Source organism: Triturus cristatus, chromosome 1_2, assembly GCF_964204655.1.
Source record: "Triturus cristatus chromosome 1_2, aTriCri1.1, whole genome shotgun sequence".
NCBI lineage: Eukaryota > Metazoa > Chordata > Amphibia > Caudata > Salamandridae > Triturus > Triturus cristatus.
In genome coordinates, this window is record NC_140580.1 from 232339892 (window position 1) to 232360644 (window position 20753).

Genomic DNA, 20753 nt, shown 5'->3' on the forward strand with positions numbered 1-20753 from the left:
ATCAACGGGAACGAAGCACTCAGCCCTCGCCCCCTGGTGGGCCATGGATACAATAAAATGCCGGAAATTGAAATGAAAGCCTCAGGTGTGATGTTTTTTTGCCCAGGAAGAAGGGGCCGTCAGGCCTTGAAACGCGTCGGCAGTGCTAATAGACAAGCGGAGCAAAGAAGATTGCTGCGTGAATTAAGCTGGAGGGCGGGGCACTGTCGAGTGCCTTTCAAATGCTACAGGGCATTTTGCTTTCTCAAATTTCTACACGGCAGCCTGGCCGTGGAAAGAGCACCATCAGCAGCAGGGGAGAACTGTTTACCTGTTTAAGAGGCCAGCGCTTTGAACGAATCGAAGCTGTCACTGGCACAGTGCTCCATACGCCTAATGAGCAAGATCTGCGCTCCGCTACCTACTTAAGGATTTAATGGACTTATAATTTGAAACTCACGCATGAACTTACTCAAAGCAAATAAGTGCCTTCATTTACGGACTCCATGCCCCACAAATCAACGGGAACGAAGCACTCAGCACTCGCCCCCTGGTGGGCCATGGATACAATAAAATGCCGGAAATTGAAATGAAAGCCTCAGGTGTGATGTTTTTTTGCCCAGGAAGAAGGGGCCGTCAGGCCTTGAAACGCGTCGGCAGTGCTAATAGACAAGCGGAGCAAAGAGGATTGCTGCGTGAATTAAGCTGGAGGGCGGGGCACTGTCGAGTGCCTTTCAAATGCTACAGGGCATTTTTCTTTCTCAAATTTCTACACGGCAGCCTGGCCGTGGAAAGAGCACCATCAGCAGCAGGGGAGAACTATTTACCTGTTTAAGAGGCCAGCGCTTTGAACGAATCGAAGCTGTCACTGGCACAGTGCTCCATACGCCTAATGAGCAAGATCTGCGCTCCGCTACCTACTTAAGGATTTAATGGACTTATAATTTGAAACTCACGCATGAACTTACTCAAAGCAAATAATTGCCTTCATTTACGGACTCCATGCCCCACAAATCAACGGGAACGAAGCACTCAGCACTCGCCCCCTGGTGGGCCATGGATACAATAAAATGGCGGAAATTGAAATGAAAGCCTCAGGTGTGATGTTTTTTTGCCCAGGAAGAAGGGGCCGTCAGGCCTTGAAACGCGTCGGCAGTGCTAATAGACAAGCGGAGCAAAGAGGATTGCTGCGTGAATTAAGCTGGAGGGCGGGGCACTGTCGAGTGCCTTTCAAATGCTACAGGGCATTTTGCTTTCTCAAATTTCTACACGGCAGCCTGGCCGTGGAAAGAGCACCATCAGCAGCAGGGGAGAACTGTTTACCTGTTTAAGAGGCCAGCGCTTTGAACGAATCGAAGCTGTCACTGGCACAGTGCTCCATACGCCTAATGAGCAAGATCTGCGCTCCGCTACCTACTTAAGGATTTAATGGACTTATAATTTGAAACTCACGCATGAACTTACTCAAAGCAAATAATTGCCTTCATTTACGGACTCCATGCCCCACAAATCAACGGGAACGAAGCACTCAGCACTCGCCCCCTGGTGGGCCATGGATACAATAAAATGCCGGAAATTGAAATGAAAGCCTCAGGTGTGATGTTTTTTTGCCCAGGAAGAAGGGGCCGTCAGGCCTTGAAACGCGTCGGCAGTGCTAATAGACAAGCGGAGCAAAGAGGATTGCTGCGTGAATTAAGCTGGAGGGCGGGGCACTGTCGAGTGCCTTTCAAATGCTACAGGGCATTTTGCTTTCTCAAATTTCTACACGGCAGCCTGGCCGTGGAAAGAGCACCATCAGCAGCAGGGGAGAACTGTTTACCTGTTTAAGAGGCCAGCGCTTTGAACGAATCGAAGCTGTCACTGGCACAGTGCTCCATACGCCTAATGAGCAAGATCTGCGCTCCGCTACCTACTTAAGGATTTAATGGACTTATAATTTGAAACTCACGCATGAACTTACTCAAAGCAAATAATTGCCTTCATTTACGGACTCCATGCCCCACAAATCAACGGGAACGAAGCACTCAGCACTCGCCCCCTGGTGGGCCATGGATACAATAAAATGCCGGAAATTGAAATGAAAGCCTCAGGTGTGATGTTTTTTTGCCCAGGAAGAAGGGGCCGTCAGGCCTTGAAACGCGTCGGCAGTGCTAATAGACAAGCGGAGCAAAGAGGATTGCTGCGTGAATTAAGCTGGAGGGCGGGTCACTGTCGAGTGCCTTTCAAATGCTACAGGGCATTTTGCTTTCTCATATATATATATATATATATATATATATATACACACACACACACACACACACACACACACGTACCAGTGATGTAATGCCTCCTGAAAATGAATACGCATGCTGCGCTGCACTTTCGCCCACTGCAGCTTGTGCTCTGCCAAGGTGTAGGCCTTCCTGGGCCTATCACCTGCTGCCAGCATGAGTGGGAGGTGGCGCTACACCAATAAAAATGTGCTGTGCCAACTCGACCTCATTGAAAAAATGTCATGGCATTGCCCCCTCACACCGCCATCAACCTCAGGGGATGTGCGGTTCAGATTTGGTGGTACTGCCTGCCTTTGACAGAGCTGGGAAGTGGGAATGGGGAGACCTGAACAAAAAGGTGTCAATATAAATAAACACACAGGGATAGTCAGAAACTAACAAAAAGTGAAAATAAAGTTGGAAAAGGCAGAGGTGGACCAGACTAGGTAGATGATGGGGCCTAGGGAGTTGGAAACATGAGGGATAGCTAGGCTGGAGTAAAACAAAATGGTTGTGCGCTTGCGCAATGTGGACTGACGTTCATGCTATTTTTGGGATGCTGAATGTGTTTCCCACAAGTCATATTTTGCTGCAAGGTGCCAGAGATGCATTTCAAGTAATTGTTTTGAAATCTGCATACTTTTGTGAAAGGAAATTTTGCACACCATGGGCCATATGTAGGAAACAGTTTTGCGATCGCAAACAGTGCGATTCGCAGGAATCTGGGTGTTTGCGATCGCAAAACATACTTGAGCCATGTAGGAAAGGTATACGCAGAAGAGATGTGCGAATCGCTAATTTAGCGATTAGCTATTTTGCGGAAAGTGGAGTCTGCGAATAAATCAGCGTAATCGCAGTCTGCGCACCAGTATTAGCGAAAATCGCTGTTACCGAACTCGCAAATAGCGATTGCGCAAAATGACATGTTCAGAAAACTCGCAAATAGCGATTATGCAAAATTCGCAATTTTGCACTTCCCAATTACCATCAACACTGAGCAGGTGGTAACCTACTGCAACCTATTTAAACAGGCCCACAATGCCACAGGGCCTTTCCACCATGGCTGGGCTGTACGTGATAGCCAGGAGGCTGCGAATCAGGGATGCCACACAGAGACGGAGACGCCAGGAAAGGATCTACAGAGCACGCATCACCCTCTTCCAAGTGACCGATGAGGAGATCCATGTCAACTACAGGCTGCACCCAGACAGCATCCTGGATTTAATTGCTGAACTGACACCCATACTTGACCACCCCACACGCAGGGCACACTCCATTCCCACCCATGTACAGGTGCTGTGCTCACTGCACCTCCTGGCATCAGGTAGTTTCCAGGGGGTCATTGCCACAGCAGGAGGTGTCTCCCAAAGTGCACTTTCGCGCTTCTTCCACGCTTTCCTGGATGCAATGGTACAGAGGCTGCATCACCACATACAATTTCCTAGCACAGCACAGGCACTGGATCAGACCAAGCAAGATTTCTACCAAATTGCACAATTCCCCCATGTCATTGGCTGCATAGATGGGACACATATCGCTATTTCACCCCCCTCACATAATGAGTATGTATTTCGCAACAGAAAGTCATATCATTCCCTGAACATCCAGGTAGTGTGCAATGCCCAACACTTAATCACTGATATTGTGGCCAAATACCCTGGAAGCACACACGACTCATTCATGTTTCGCCACTGTGCATTACATCGCAGACTCACAAATGGTGATTTTGGAGAGGGCTATCTGCTAGGTAAATGCCTGTTAAACACACACAGAGGCAGTAGAGTGATGCAGTGGCAGGACACTATTGAACATTAATCTGCTTATGCCCCGCAGGTGACAGTGCGTATGCTGTACGAGACTACATCCTCACACCGTACCTGAATCCATCAACTGCAGGTGAGAGGGGGTACAACAGCGCACACAGAGCTACACGCTGTGCCATTGAGAGGACATTTGGAATCCTAAAGAGCCGTTTTCGATGCCTCCATAAGAGTGGTGGAGCGCTACAGTACAGCCCTGAGACGTGTTGCAAAATAGTGGTTGCCTGTGCAATGCTACACAACATCGCTACCAAGAAAGGAACCCCAGTGGACCTGACAGACTCTGAATCATCAGATGAGGATGGAGCAGCACCACATCGCGCTCCCGCAGGAGGTGCTGGTGCAGCTGCCGGACGTATGAGACGTGATGAGATCACCCAAAACTACTTCTAAGTGAGTAATGATGACACAATGACACTGATTGGTGACTGACAGGGATGTTTATTTCTGTGTCATCAGGCATTGAGTGATCTCACGTTGTGACGTTAAAGTCCCTGCATGCACTTGTTTGTGTCACAGTGCAAAGAGTAACAACAGACACTGAGTCTACATGGACTGTGTTGCATCACACATGGCCATTAGTCCCTTGTGTCCCTTCACCTCCTACGTGCACGGCCTGGTGCGCCTCGCTGTGTGCGCGCTGTGCCCTCCCTTGACTCATCCTCCACTGTGCTCTGTCGTGCACTCCTGCGTCTTTCCTGTGGTATTGGGGGAGTGATGCTGCTCCTGCTCGATTGTTCATCAGTGTCCGTGGCTGCAAGTGCACCTATGCCACCTGTGGCGGTTGCGCGCATCTGGTCCACCGCATGTGTGACCTGCACCAAGACACTGCCCACGTCCTGGCAGCAGTGGGCCATCTCGCGCTGCATGCCAACACATCTTCTGGCCAGCAAGGATGTGGCGGTTGTGTGGCGGTTCACAGCCCTTGTGTATAGGTCCAGCCGTGTGTGAAGGCGATGTCTGTCCCGGCGCCGCGCTGCCCTGTCCCTCGCTATCTCCCTGCACAGTCCCTCCAATGCACCAGTCATGGCCATCACTCCTGCGCGCAACTCGGTCATGTTGTGGTTATGTGCTGTCAGCTGCCGTTGTATTGACCTGATTCCCTTCACTTGCAGGCGCTGCTGCTTCAGCATGCTGCCCTCCAGGCCCGAGAACACCGTGTCCTCTTCAACAGGAGCAGTGCTGGTGGACGGCCGTTCCCTGCGTCTCATCCCTCTCCCTACTCTTGATTGTTCAGGGGACTGTGTTTGTTGCAGTCCTGCACGCTGCCTGTGCACTGGCTGTTGCTCCTCTGCTGTGTCTGGTGCCTGTGTCTCCAACAGTGGTAGTGGTGGGACAATTATGCGACGCCTGCATGGTGCTGTGTCGGCAGTTGTGGCTGCGCCCTGATCCTTCTGGCATGCCTGGTCCTCCATCTCAACTGTTGGCTCACATTCAGCCTCACTATCCTGTGTTGGTGGTGGTGCTGTGGATTAAATGACACACATTAGTACTGTGTCCTGTGTGGTATTTGTCATGCATTAGTTTCAAGCAATAGAATCTCATGGGTACTATCGGTCTATTTCTATCTCTGCATGATGGAGTCCTTCCTATTCCACCTGTCTGTGTCTCACTGGCACAGTTATCAGTGCATGTGACTACGTTTCCCATAATGCATTACTGTGTGTGCTGTGTGACATTTACTGGAGTTGCAGTCAGGTTGCCTTTTGGGGGATGTGGGTGGTTTGGGGATGTAGCAGGGGGTCTTGCCATGCACCTTACCTTGTCTGGTGTCTGGGTGTTCTGAGCTGTCCAGGTCAGCCACTCCACTCACGCTCTCAGGCTGCAGTGTGCCCTCCACCAGCTCCTCCAGGGGTGTCGGTTCGGTTGCAGTGGAAGGGCCCCCACCGGTTTTTTTAGCCTCTGCCAGTCTTGTTGCCACCCTCTCCTTTGACCTCTGCCGCATGTCATACCATCTTTTACGTAGGTCCTCCACACTGCGGTGTGTGACACCAATGGCATTCACTTTCTCTTGGATGTCACTCCAAATCTTGCGCTTTCTGGCCTCAGGTACTCTCAGGGAACTTTTCCCAAATAGGAGATCATGGTTGCTGACCACCTCCTGTGTGAGGACCTCCAGCTCCCTCTCACTGAATTTCTGTTTCCTCTTCCTTGCTGGTTCCTCCTGCTGCTTTTCAGTCCCCTGGGAATCCATTTGACTGGTTTTCAAATGCAGAGCTTCACTGTTCTCCTCTCCACACAGGCTCTCAAACAGCTACTGGCTCACACACAGCTGCTGGCAATCAGGTGCAGCATGGGCAGTCACACTTCCTGGTTGTGATGTCATCATTCTGCACCTGAATTGCAGATTCCCAGATTTGCGATTCCTTAATAGCGTTCTCGCAATTAAGGAATCGCTATTAGGGTAATCGCAAAATAATTCTGCGAATTTTTGCGCATCGCTAATTATTCGCTAAAATCTACCTACATAGCTATTTGCGATTCGGAATTTGCGATTCGCGAAAAATCGCAATTTCCGATTCGCAAATTCCATTCTACCTACATATGGCCCCATGTTCCTTAAAATCTTGCCTGCCTGAAAGAAAACAACTAGCACCATATCAAACTAACAGCAGCCAGCCCAAGAAACAAGGTGAAAGATCATAGCCTGGATTTTTGGAACCTACCAGAAATTATTGGTGGCGCTTGCGTCCCAGGAGCCCTAATAACTAGACACCTATAGCGCTCTGTTTTTCCAGCTAGCTGTATTCTATATAAATACAGCGTTGCAGTGTCAGAACAGATGTGATGCTCTGTGAATACATAAAGCAATGGTAGACAGTGGTTTTGGCAAACACACATTGTTTTATTAGTCAAAGTCAGTCAAAATCATCTTTATTCAGCTATGAAACAGCCATAAAAGCATGCAAATTATACATTCAGACATTGTGCAAAGGGATAGAGACACAATAATATATGAACCGGTAATAAATATTAAAACACATACAACCTGAAAATTGTTTTTTAATTACAATGTATATATTTTGGGGGACAAATAGGACCAACTTTTTTTTATGAATTAGAGGACTTTGGAAGTCTTTCGGTTCCCTAAGTATGCGTTGAATGAATAATAAAACTACAATTACTAGTGCACTGCCTTAGGAGTTTACACAGTAGGGGTGTGAGGAGTAAACGTCACCCGGCATGAGGCAGGTCACGTGTTTTCTGAATTTGTCCTAGGCCAGCATGCTTGACAACTTCCCACACTCCGTCATTTTAAGTTTTAGACCTTCATTGTAAGTGGCACGGTGAATCCAATGGGCCTGGGAATGGAAGTTGTTACAAGAAATACTAGGGAAAACATGATGGAAAAGGCACAGAAACGCCTATTCCAGCATGTTCCTCCTGGAAATATTGCAATAATTCCTATTATTTCCTTGTCCCGGAATTGCCAGCGGTCCCCTCTCACAGTGAGTCCGTGGAGTGGATGTGGCGTTAGGGCCAGAGCTGCCCATTATCGGCCTGGGGAACCAGGTTCGAGTCTCGGTGGCGGCTCAACATCTTGTGATTCGGGGAAAATCACTTAATCTCCCGTGCCTACCAAAATGTGACCTGTAACTGGTGCTCATGTTAATACCGTTGACAGTAGGTCGGGAAAACAGCATTAAATTGACAGACACTTTTTATGTGAAGGGCGCTGTTCATGCACAGTACAAAGTACCGGGCAGTGCCGGTCCTTCGAAAGCACTGAAGCCAGAGACTGCATGTGTGTAGTAAATGGAGCGATGCTTAAAACAGCGCCTTCGTTTCTCGTGTGATACTCATCATAATGCGTTATCTCCCCCCCCTCACTATGCCTCTTCAGCACAGAGCAATCAGACAGGCTAAAACAAAGCTCGCATTAGCCGAGTTTGAGGAATACTTGCAAAACATTACTTTGAGGATGGCCTCGAGTTAATGGCTTGCTGCTAGTATCTGTGCGTGACCAGCCAGTCACAAGTTCGATTTGTTACAGGGCCCACTCCGACCTTCATCCTCCCCCTGACGATTCATTGAGTATCAATCATTAAAATGTGAAATATTTCGATCTGCTGCTAAGAGCGCTTTGGAACTCTCACACTGCAATAGAAGGCACTATATGTGATATTTTCATTTCGTTCTCAAATATTGAAAACAATTACAGTGGACAAATCCTACTTTGTGAAGGATCCTCCGCTGTTTGTTTGCTTAACTGAAAAGTCGTTTAGAAATAGATTTTTTTCTGGTGTTTTGAAAGCATGCTGTTAATCTGAGTGTAAAACCGCTTTGCGAAGATACTTCTAATTATTTAAACGTTTTGAAATATACTCAATTTAAACTGAAAATGTGGTAAAAAGTTACAACTATTGACGTCGTCTATGTTTAAAAATAGTTATTTGTTTCACAACCTTCATACCGATACGTTTTCTCACTCTGTAGTTGCTTAAATTAATTGCGTTTTATTGCTTCCTAATGTTTTCGGGATGTTCAGAAAAACAAGCGACTTTCATTACAAAAGGTTTTGAAATGAGAAAAAAGAAAAACATTGCCATGTCCACTGAGGTTTTGGTGGTAAATGAATGTTTAAAGATACATTTGCACAAAATAAAAATGCAGTTTAAACATTTGCCCCTTCTATCTGCCTTCGATGTGATCCCCGTGTAGATTTCCTTTTCTCGTCTCTCTTTGGGCAGGGGTCAAATTGCAGATTGCCTGGCCCGTCTTTTACATCCCCACAATCTGCCCCCTGGCATCAAACAAAGGACGCTTTGTCCCCCGCAGCTTTACAAGCCGCACATTTCTCACTCTGTGTAGTTTGAAGAAACCTGTTTCGCGCACACGCCTGTGTCTTGGGAGACCGGCGTGTCTCATATCTTAGAATTTCAATAAGGTCCGGACCTGCCATTTTGAGGTCTCGGCAAGCGAAGGCTGCGCTTGCGTCAGTGTGTCTTGTTTTCGCCTGTCAGATTCCATCTGACAGCGGTGAGTTTTTGGATACCGAGGCGATAGCCTCATTACTCCACATTCATTTTTGAGTTTTTTAGTCGCTGTTTCGGTTGTCTTATTGATGTGACGCTTTGTCACAGTTGAGGTTGGATCACAAGGTCAGCGCTGTGAAATCACAAGGTCAGCGCTGTGAAATCACAAGGTCAGCGCTGTGAAATCACAAGGTCAGCGCTGTGAAGCAGTCTCGCTCGCGAGATTTAATGACTTGGAGAAGAGGGGCTTGAACCCGCCCCTCTTCTCCCCTGTTCTCCATTGGCTGGCCTCTTCAATGCTGGCCAGCCATTGGAGAAGAGGTCCCGTCACTCCGATCATGCCCCGTCCTTTTCGGATCGGGGGGCGTGTTTTTTGCAGAAAGTCTCATTCTCTCCTCCAGCCAATGGCTGGAGGAGAGAACAGCAAAACACGCCCCCGAATCCGAAATGGACGCTGCGTTTCTCCGAGGCATTTCTGCTCTGCCTCGGAGAAAGGCGGTGGTGTGCTTGTTCCCTCTTGTTTCCCCTTTATGTTCATGCGGCCCATAGGGTGTTTTCCGTTAAATAAGAGAAGCGGAGATCGATTTGCATTTGGTGAGTACGGGGAAGAGCAGTGACTTCGTTACCAGTGCGTTGAATGAGAGAAGCAAAAGAGAGAGCACGTGTGCTAAACAGTAGCACTCACATGCCCAGCTACGTTTCAAAATAAACAGGCGGTGAGAGGAGCTGAGACCAGCCTGCCAAACCCCATACTAGAAGCGCAAACGGTAGGACTGTTACCATCTGCAAAGGCTCCGTTTTATTTTTAGAGACTACTTCACTAACAAGTCTTCCATAGAAAGGAGGGGTGGCCTCCATCTATGCCCGTCTCCTTCTCTGTTGTTCTTTTGGTTCAGCCCTTTTAACTACCGAGAATCGAAACGTATATAATATTAGCTATCAATGTATATGTGCCTGAAGTGCGGAAGTCGGCAGCTCTGTCGCTCTAGACCACATTTCTGCAAAACGAAGAGCAAAAACTGTTATTTTTCTGCGTTTTAAACAGAAACCTTCTTATATTACACAATTTGCCACAGTGGTAACAAATAAATAGTATACTCGATTATATTCCAAAATAGAGAATCTTAGAGTCCTGTGCAATTAATATGTTTGTAGTATTTCTAGCATATTATGATTTACACCTGAAATGTGTCCACTACAAGATGGCAGATACGATAGAGAAGTATGCTTCGCCGGCGGAAGTACTGCTTGTGGCTTTCTTTTCAGTTTGTAGTCACGTGACCAGTAGCGGCAGTGACGACCACCTTGTATGTCATGACTGTCATGGCAGCCCCCGTAAAGCTTATCCGTGCCTGCGCTCTTAGTATGAAGGTGAGTGTCAGACCCCTGGAACGATCAGCCTAAACTCTCGTTGCAGTTCGGTGTCCGTAGGAGAGGAAGGGGAAGCCTCCCCCAGCAGCTGAGGTGAGCCGCAAAAATGATAACAAGGAATGTTTCAAGAGGCCCTGTTTTGGTTTAGTCTTTTAAACCGTGTACGGATATTTGTGGACTTTAAGCGATGGGGGTGGGACAGGAGTGGGGAGTCTTAAGAAAAACGCGTGCATCTTCCCGCATCTGTGTTTCTTTTCTACTCCCCTCCCGCCATCCGGGGCTCTGTCCGTTTGTGCTGCGTGTGTGTTTTGTTTCCGTCGGTTTTCCGTCCCTTCTCGGCCGCCGTTTGCAGCATGTCCGATGCGGTTTTGTCGGTTGTGCGTCTGTGTGTGCATGTGGGGAGCGGTTTGAAAGTTTTTTCGCCCACCCATGGGGAGGGTGGTTGGGTTGGCGGTGGTTTCGCTGCCGCCGGCGGTTGGTTCTTTTCCCCCCTCCCTTCTCCCCGTGACTCCCTCCCCCTCCCGGGGGCGCTTTATTTTTCCTGCTTCCTCTCCCGGCAGATCTGTGCTCGCCACCCTCTGTGTATCACCCTTTCAGTGGGCTCGGAGAGCCAACTGCTGTTTCCCGTACTCGCCTCTTTTAAAAAAAACAAAAGCAAACCCATTTCTAACGTTTCCCATTTGGAATGTCAGCGATTTGCAGATAACACACCGTCTCCTGGCAGAAACCCTTCTGCCTGTACACGGTCCAAACTGTTCAGTTTAGCGCTCCAAGTTCGTTTCCTGCTTCAACCACCGACTATAAAACATTCCCTTTGAAAATGCTGGTGCCCAGGGGTCTCGTCTCCTGGCTAGAGCTATCTGGGTGTGTGAGTTGTTTGAATGTGCAAGTAAGCAAGCCTGAAAGACCTCTGAAAACTCCCTGCCTTCTAACCAGCTACAAGGACACCCCTCCCCCGCTCTCTCACACACACTCACAGTTCTCGTGATTAATTTTAAAACAGTAAATTATTATTTGCTTACATGGTAGCCTAGCCTCTGAAGTATTTTCTTTTATGAGATGTGTTTTTTTTTTAAGTGAAGCCTCGCCTCCTCCTCGGGTTTCTCCTGCCGGTTGCTTTCTGGGGTGTTTTTTTTTTACTTGTTCCACCTTTTGTGCTGCTGCTTTAGAAAGAAGAGAAGCAGCTGCGGCCCGCTCTGGTTCTTAAAACCTATCCCATTGTGGATATTGCAATATCCTCCATTTTTTCTGCCCTCTAAACAACAAGGCTCTCGCCATCTTGGGATGGATTTATTCCCATGGCTTTTTAAGGTCGCCCCTGCCCCCTCCCTCATCGTCAGCTCGTCCAACAGAAAGTTTAACACATATTACACTATGGCTATGACGTCACGCAAACTTTAGGCAAAAAACTGTTTCCGAACAGCCGCTGTATGCCTCTTCTAATTAAAAGTCTAATGTTATTTTGGAGCTGTTTGTTTTTTTACCTGACCTCTGTTACAGTGTATATACTGTTTACATGCCCAGTGGTACGAACAGATTGGCATCTATTTAGACGGCAGATGTCTCAAAGGCCGTCCGTCCAGTAGCATTTGAGAGCAGGTCACTTTCCTTGACGACACTCGTTTTATTGGAAAAACAGTTGATAATTCAGAGACATTTTATACCTATGTAAATATCTGCCGGTGTTATATACTAAATCGATGACATGCAGCTTACAAGAAAAAGCTAAATTTTTTTGGGTGCTTGCAGATTGTATGTCTTCTAGCAGTTGACCCATCTAAAGCAACGTTTCGGCCTACACTGTAGAAAGTTCTAACACGTACATGTGGATTCAGAGAACAGGCACCGCATAGAGCCGGGATTGCCAACCGCCCTTAACGAGATGGCGTCGACCGCATGAAAAAGGGCCGCAAACTGACCCTAGCTGTGCCCTGGATGAGCGACACCCCGGGGAGCACACAAGACCCAGACAGCGTCCACTTTGCCTGCAACGGAGGGGCTCTAGTCAAGGTACGGCGCAATAGAGGATGGGGCCCGTACATAAAGCAGTGCTCCAGGGAACTGAGGGCCCAGTGGTAATGAGGTGAACTGCCCCGAGGCCGAGCTCTCTGGCAACCTTCAGTGCACTCAGCGGCCGCAGCAGAGAGATAAGTGAGCAGGGATCAGCCAGCGGCAGGGTGGTCTACAGCATGTGGGTCAGGGAGACATCGCAACAGTACGAGACAGAGCTCTCTGGCAGACTTCGGTGCACTCAGCGGAAGGCTGCAGACGGGCACCAATGCATTCCCCTTGAGTTTTTGGCTCGCGGTGTCTGGGTACACCCTGTCGCTGGTTTTATGATGCCCATCCCTGCCACACTTGCGTGCCCCTCTCCGGCCTATTCCATGACTCGTATTTAATGCCCATGCCTACAGGTAGCGCCACTGAAACTCCTCTGTGGACTTCAGGGCGCACACTGTGGATGGCTTAAGACTGCTCCTCCAAGGGCTGCGTCCTCTTAGTATGCTCATATTCACTGTGGTTTAAATCGCGCGGTGCCCATCTATGCACAACTGTGCACCTGCATGAATGCACAAGTAGGGCTCTTCTCACACTGTTGCAATGACAGGCATATGAGCGCGGCCACAGGAATTATGCGGTATTGGTGGCTAAATTGTGCCACAAGAAAAGGACAATTAGGTGGTATAAGTTGGCGCTTTTTTATAGTATGACTTACTTTGTAATTTTTACACATGATAATACTACCTGGACAAGGATTTCACCCCATTAATGCCAGTTTAACAACAATATACAAAAATAAGCGACACAGATGATCAGTTAAACTTTTTGGGAAGGGCCTTCCTCTGCGTGCAAAACGGTCACCACGTTTGTTGTAACGTTTGATGTTTAAGCTACATTTGTTTCGAAAGTCTACAGTTTATGCAGCAGATTATGGAATATGTGGCAAATAATTATGTAAACAAGAAACCACGATGCAGAATAGCATAATTGCAGTGGTCAGGAGTATACTTTAAACTTTCCTGAGACACAAGTAAATACATGTCCATGGGTTATGTCAGTGGGCGTGGTTTTGGGAGTGAAAGTTCTATATTTTTTGTTCAGTGCTTGCTTCTGTAGTTTTGGTGCTTCGTGGCGCTGTAATGATGGGTATTGCTATGCCTTCATAAAAGTCCAAGTATCCAACTTGATCCCTGATCACATTACAACCTAGGCATTGCACGTCACTCAAAGATATCCCAGACGCACTCTAACTGCACTGGGCCTGTGGCCAGCCTCTGGCTCAGAGTGGGCTAATGTTCAACTCGGCCTCAAACAATGTAGAGCTGACGTCACACCGGGCGCTGAGAATGGACGCCCCGAATCTAGATTTGAACCTATGTACCTAGATGTGGAAGGCTGAACTCCTTACTGACGACCAACTACCTGTAACCCACACAGCTTACAACTCACACCTCGGCATGAGGGGAGCAAGCTGACCCTTTACATTGCAACGGTCTCGGCATTGTTAAAGTTAGAGCTATTGGAATTGCTCCTGACATTATTTTTGTTTATGTTTGTAAAACATGTAAAGAAACGGCATTGTTATTTACAATGTCAATAGCTTAATCTGTGTGTGGGTGCAAATGCAATAGGTCTCGCATTTGAGAGTGATTAAGCTATTGACATTGTAAATAACAATGCCGTTTCTTTAAATGTTTTAAAAACAAAAACAAACAAAAATAATGTCATGAGCAATGCCAATAGCTCTAACTTTACCAATGCCGAGACCATTGCATTGTAAATGCTTGTCTTATATTGTACCTTAAGGGAGGGCAGACTCCTCCGGGTGCAAGATGTAAGACCGCACCCAAGCCACCCATGCGCCCAGAGTCTGAGGCGATTGGAGGTCGGTGGGGCTTGCCAGGGCCGGACTGACCGTAGCGGGCACCGGGCAATCCCCCGGTGGGCTGCGCGGGTGGGGGCCGGTTTTGGACCCCTGGGGGCTGTTTTTGTTACAGGGCCGTTTTTGCAGCATACCTGCAAAATCGGCCCTGTAACAAAATTGGCAGTAAACCGGCCCTGGCAAAGACGTCGGCGACACCCCCAAACCCCCGGGGGGGCGGCTGAGCACTTTGCCAGGGCAGGTTTTGGTTCCGAGTCCGGCCCTGGGGCTTGCGATCTCGCAGGGGTGACTCAGGCGGTGGTTCTGTGTATCTGGAGGGATCTGCTCGCAGCTGGTTTCAGTGTGGGGGTCAGGGTGCCCTGGCGGCGGCCTAAGAGCTGATACTGCTGTATCAGATGAGGCGCGATGACAACAGCCAGGAGCAGACTCCACAAGTCTGACACCTGGAGAAATCGACATCTCTATGCCATGCCATACTTCAAGGGATGTTTCCCTATTGCCTGCAGAACTCCGCACTGATGATGCTCCATAAAGCCATAAAGCCTCGGGGAGGTGGCGGTCCCCGGGGCTGCGGGGGCCCACGCGAGTCCCAGCTATATATTTTGGCATTGCCCCTGGGACCTGGCCCACCCGGGGGCTTACGTTTTTTTTATTTTTCTTGGCAGGATTCGTGACCTCAGCGTGAATTCTGCCGATTTTCTTTTGTGGGACCCACTGAGCAGCCCAAGAGGGTCAGGGTGCTTCTACCCAGCCAATCAGAAGTCAGCTCGTGCTCAGGAGGAGTCGTGACTCCTCGGTGCTCAGATATCGATATTTTTCTTTTTTTAATTTCTCAGGAACTACTGAACGGATTTACACCATTTAAAAAAAGGTCGCTTTCTGAACCAAGACCTACCTTTTTGCCAACTTTGGTGTAATTCCTTTCAGCAGGAGCTGACGGGAGCGCCCCATTAGTTTTGAAAATTTCGCGAAGATTCATCAAACAGTGCTAAAGATATTGTCAAAAGAAATAGAAACGAGGTGCATTCTAGTGGCATTAAACCTGTTTTGGGCAACCCAAGAATATGTCAGACCCGTTTTTGAGACAAAGCGGGATTGGTGGTGTATATGTGGCGGAGGTTGGCTCCGCAATCTGGCACGCCCCTCGGTCCGGACTGTGGTATAGGCATTGGGGAGAGGGAGCAGATTGACTGCTGAGTGGGTTGCCCAGCTACAATGCAATCCGCCATGATAATCCCGCAAACCAAAAAGAGCAGGCGAAACCAATGGCATTATTGGATGCAAGGGCGGGTCACTGTACCTGGCTCGGGACTATGGACTGTCCGGTTCCCTATGCGGGACCTTTTCACAGAGCATGGGAGACTTTGGAAAAAAGAAAGAGGCAACTACTTACTTGTGGAACTTTCCCTGTCCTCTTTCTATTGTTACATTCTTCTGCTACTGAGATTTCTCAGCATGATTTTTAACAAAGCCCAGCGAACACCTACAGTTTTGAACACTCAGCAAATACCTGGCATTGATAAAGGCAACCGCCGAAACGCGTCTGCCTGTAGCTGATGGTGTAGACATCGCGTTGGTTTTATGGTGCATTCTGGTGGCATTAAACCTGTGTTGAGCAACCCAAGCATGTGTCAGACCCGTTTTTGAGACAAAGCGGGATTGGTATATATATATATGGGAGCGCCATAGGATGTTCAAAGGAGGGAGGAGGTGACAACGGGGTAACAGCAGCATCTGATGAAGGCGGACATGCCGAAATGCATTATGCAAAGCTGTAACCGGTGAATAAAGAGTCTCCCGCAATATTCCCCGCTATGGCCATGTTGATTGCTTTAAAAGAGGTGGTCGTTTGGAGATATTTTGTCGCGCTTGCCAGTAACGCGAAACAAGGTGCCGTCTATCAAGCGTCCTGGATAACAATGGCACATGGACTGTTCTTAATCAAGGTATTGATTCATCCAGGACCGCCTCGAGAACGAACCACGCCAGTGGCTGCTGCCATCGGCAGCCTGTGACTGCACGGGGAGGCGAGCTTGATTTCAGCTTACCTCACGGTCCGGTTTGTTTCAATTTTGTGGCTGGACGTAGGGGACTTGAGGGAGCCCTGAACACCATCAATTATGTGATCACCAGCTGCTACACGGCCCTCCTTTGCTTGGCAAACAACAGCACTCACATGAGCAACATCGATTCCTGCTGCTACACTTACCCCATCTGATGCATGCTGGGAACTGTAGTCTCCCATTTGACTGCTTTGTCCTCAATGCAGCAGGATCAGCTGTTCTCCCACCAATGTGAGCGCCACAGGATGTTTAAAGGAGGGAGGAGGTGACAACGGCGTAACAGCAGCATCTGATGAAGGCGGACATGCCAAAATGCATTATGCAAAGCTGTAACCGGTGAATAAAGAGTCTCCCGCAATATTCCCCGCTGTGGCCTTGTCGATTGCTTTTAAGGAGGTGGTAGTTTGGAGATATTTTGTCGCGCTTGCCAGTAACGCGAAACAAGGCCCCGTCTATCAAGCGTCCTGGATAACACTGGCTTTTAAGGAGGTGGCCGTTTGGAGATATATATATTTATATATATTTATATATATTTTTAAATTGCTTATTAGGGTTGTAGGATTGCTTATGAATTAATGTTCATGTACTTGTGCCCAACAGATGTCCATGAAAACATACATATTACCTTTAACACCATAAGGCATATTTGGATATAAAGATCGTAACCATCACAATACAACAAATAAAACATTGTGGCTTACCTGTTTTAATATGTCTGAAAACTGCAGCTCATTATCCTGGCTAGAAAGCTCTTCTTTCACTTCAGAGTAGGTATCATTAATAATAGCCAAGAACATATTCTAGAAAAAGAAATATGGCTTGAATTTTAGAAGTGTGTATTTATAAACTTCATTAAAAGTCAGCATTCACATCTTTCAGTTAACCACACTAAATAGACTTAGTTAAATAGAGATGTTTACTTACAGTGGTTGCTGATGCGCCTAAAATTCATAATGTAGACAATTAGTGGTTGCAGACTAATGCCAACTAATGTCATACGAGAAGATGGTGTCCCAATTGCAAACAAAGCATAAAGGATTGTTCAATAAAGATTCAAAATACTTAAAAAACCCACTGTGGGCCCCACCATTAATCCCTTTTATTCCCACCCAGTAGATGAAAACAAACAGGGGTTACATTATCCTCACCAACAGAAGTATAATACTTCTATTTAGTACCAAAGTCAGTTACTCAGACATCAATTAATCAGGAGCTCATGGCATTAGTGATGCATAATGACTAGATAATACAGTAATATATTTAAATGCTGAAATAGCACAAATGCTTATGAACACTTTGTCAGTATGTCAGGTATTATTATTACTTAATTTCTACAATACACTTTACAGAAGCCCTGGGACTGAATCAAAGCCTAATCAGTAAAAAACACACATTTTCAATTTCCTGTAAAGCCATGGGTGATTTTCAGTACTTCTTAGATCATACAAAGCCTTAATTCAAGACTTGTCCAGCAGCAAAGATAACGATTGCCCATCAACTGGCTCTCTGAGGTTTTGAGAAGGAGGAGGAGGATTGACTGTGCCTAATAGGGACCTTCTACCCCTTAAAGAGTGTCCAGATAAATAACTGGCCTTTTCTAAAAAGAGTATAATGCACTGTATACAAAACTTTGAAGATTATCCTCTTCCCAATTCAAATCCCGGGATGATACCTTAAATATGACCTAATGGCAGCATTGTTACTAATACAGAAGACCAAATGAGCTGCTCTATTCTACATGATCTACGTGCTTTATATCCATTATAAAGGCATCGTCAATACACAGATTTACAGTAATCCAGTCTAGACATCATAGTAAACTGGACAACTAATTTCTTTGAAAATGAAGAGAGAAAAGGAGAAGTTTCTTGAAAGGTATTAGAAAAAGAAAATAGAATGTTGGTTTTTTATCATGAACTTAAAAGATCAAGCCTGTGTTAAAGACAACCTCCAAATTCCTAACACCAGGGGAGGTACTGAGTCGAGATGACCAAAATACGTCAGACCAATTGAAAGATTATTATCATATTATCAAAGATCTTACTTTCACTTTTGTTTGAGTTAGGGCAATGATAATTTACATCAATCCATTCAGCAATAGCTCTTAAGCAGTCTTTACACTGCTTCTGTTGAGTTCTTTGATTGGAAACCTTTATTATAAGCCGAGTATTGCTGGCATAGCAATAAAAGTTCATGTCAAAGACCTAATCATTAGAGCCAAAAAAGGGCAATGGATAAGTTAAAGACAAACTTCTTGCCCTTGTGAAAGGTCAAAAGACCGGTGACGCACCACCTGATGAAGACCTAAACATATCAAGGACTTTAGAATTGTTTTAAAAACTACTAACAGGTCCAATAACACCAAGAATGCCCACCACGCCTTCCCAGGAGAAGACTGATGTTATTGAGAGAAGATTCAAATACAGCCTCTGTCCGATGAGCTAGAAGGTAACTGCCATATATAGGAACTATAATCTGCTGATTTTCCAAATAGGATGAGGAAGGAGAGAGCTAGGTCTGTAGTTTTCCGTAGCTGTGGGGTTAGCGTTATGCTTCTTCACAAGAGGAATCACAGTAGCTGTTTCCAGTAAGAAGGAACAGAGACCTGCGTAACATAGATCTATGAGAGAAGAAGTAGTATTTTCTTTAAGGGATGTTATAATATTGATAAGATAATGGTCCACAAAGGACCCACAGTTGAATCTCACAGTAGGTAGCAATGATGCTGGTTCCGAGTAGGAGTATGCAAAACATGGGAACAATGTAGTTTGAGAGCTCTACACCTGGCTGTCAATGTCCTTTCAGAAGCAGTATTCATCGACAGACAAAAGATCAGGCCCTTACCAGAAACTGCAGTTCTATTCCTTTTTCCCTCCCATCAATTAAATGGGAGTGCTCAGGGAGAACTAATCAGCTGCTCTTTGGTAACAAAGTCCCCACTGAACTTCTAAGGGAAGCCCCAGCTTTTACCTCCTTCACTTCGGTGGCTGGGTTTTGACTCTTCAGCCTAACAAATTCAGTCAATATGCTTCCACTGTCTGGGGAAGGTGTATCCACATTCAAATATGGGCCCTGCTAAACCAAGGCCCTCTAAAGTTAATGTTTCTGGTCCCAGACTTAGACTCTCACCCCTCACAGATTCCTACTACCATACATATGCCACACACTCACTGCACATAAACGCACTTGACATGCACATGGAATATGAGTGCAAGGATATAGAGTTCTTTCATAACAGCCGAACTCTACATGATAAGGGTCAATAGACTAGCCTCTCTGTGATAGAGAGAAAAATGTCTGGTCACACTAATGATTCACAAAACATGGTACACTTCGGCCACCGCTTTATGTTAGTCACCCAAGGTATGGACATTTGTCTTATACTCGCTATGAGGGCATGCGTGGTGTGTCCCTCCAGGTCACTGAACAGGTTTTGGATCTAGCATTACCAGGGACATATAATGGTCTCTGCTCATCAGCTAGATTAGCGTCATGCTATGACCAAACAAAAAATGTCAGGATACAAGTTTCATAGGCAGTTAGACACAAAGTGTGAGGTTACAAGCTCGTTCACCATGCAGGCGACATTCCAACATCTATGACTTGCACCCAGGTTTTGGTAATGTGTGTTTTAAAGTGTCAGACACATGACCTGATTTAGATGTTGGCGGAAAGGGTACTCAGTTGCAATGGTGACAGAGTACCCTTCCCGCCAGCCTGAAGGTCCACCTGTCTTATTTACAGATGGCAAATCTTTAGTATGTAGATGTCGGAGATTATTCCATCTCCGTGCCTACATGCGGTCTGACAGAGTAAGGTCCATGGGAAGTTCTGGCCATGTGTCCGCCTACCCGATTTAGCATGGGCGGACACATAGCACGTTATTACATTTACATACCACCACCTAAAATGTGGCTGTATGTAAAAGTCAAAACTTTTCAATTACCCCCATACCATGGAAGAACACTCCCATGGCAGGGAGGTCATTGCATTTTTTATCTTCAAAACATAAATAAGTTTTGGGATTTTGTGTCTGAAAATAAAAAAAGAAAATGAACATGTGTTGTGTGGTGCCATCATGTTGATGGAGCAGCAAGGCATACTTTCATTACATTTACAGGAACGGCCGTGACTGGCATTCCTCTAAATGCAAGAGATGTCATAGCAACGATACTCACACCATACGCCAACATTTAAGTCAGGCCTATAATCTCTCATATGCTTTTGACTTCTAACCATGTCCTTTGTAAAGCAAAAATAAAGTGCCATTTAGCTTTAATTTTAAGAACTTTATTTTTATTGGTTATTTGTAGAGTGAATGACTAGCAAAGATTCTTGTTGCTGAAGAAATCGTCACATAGCACTTTGACCACATAGCTATACTTTAGAGTTAAGGTTTCTAGTTG

General features: G+C 46.5%; 2 protein-coding genes across 2 annotated transcripts in view; both read right to left on the reverse strand.

The window, feature by feature from the left end:
* Nucleotides 1-20753, reverse strand: part of PKD2L1 (polycystin 2 like 1, transient receptor potential cation channel) — a 3023543-nt gene that overhangs the window by 1076414 nt on the left and 1926376 nt on the right. Inside the window, exon 10 of the mRNA XM_085603531.1 lies at nucleotides 17049-17147. Coding sequence (XP_085459657.1) covers nucleotides 17049-17147 — 99 coding nt within the window. The remainder of the gene's footprint in view (nucleotides 1-17048; nucleotides 17148-20753) is intronic.
* LOC146867099 (uncharacterized) lies at nucleotides 4442-6425 on the reverse strand. Its single transcript, XM_085603530.1, has 2 exons — nucleotides 5816-6425; nucleotides 4442-5519 (listed from the first exon to the last, which is right to left on the reverse strand). Exons 1-2 carry the CDS (start codon nucleotides 6246-6248, stop codon nucleotides 4651-4653), a joined length of 1302 nt encoding a protein of 433 aa, XP_085459656.1. The 5' UTR covers nucleotides 6249-6425; the 3' UTR covers nucleotides 4442-4650.

Coding starts and splice junctions, on each gene's coding strand:
- LOC146867099 (XM_085603530.1), bottom strand. CDS start 6,248: ATGGATTCCCAGGGGACTGAAAAGCAGCAGGAGGAACCAGCAAGGAAG. Junction 5,520..5,815: donor ACACCCAGACACCAGACAAG/GTAAGGTGCATG, acceptor TTTAATCCACAG/CACCACCACCAACACAGGAT.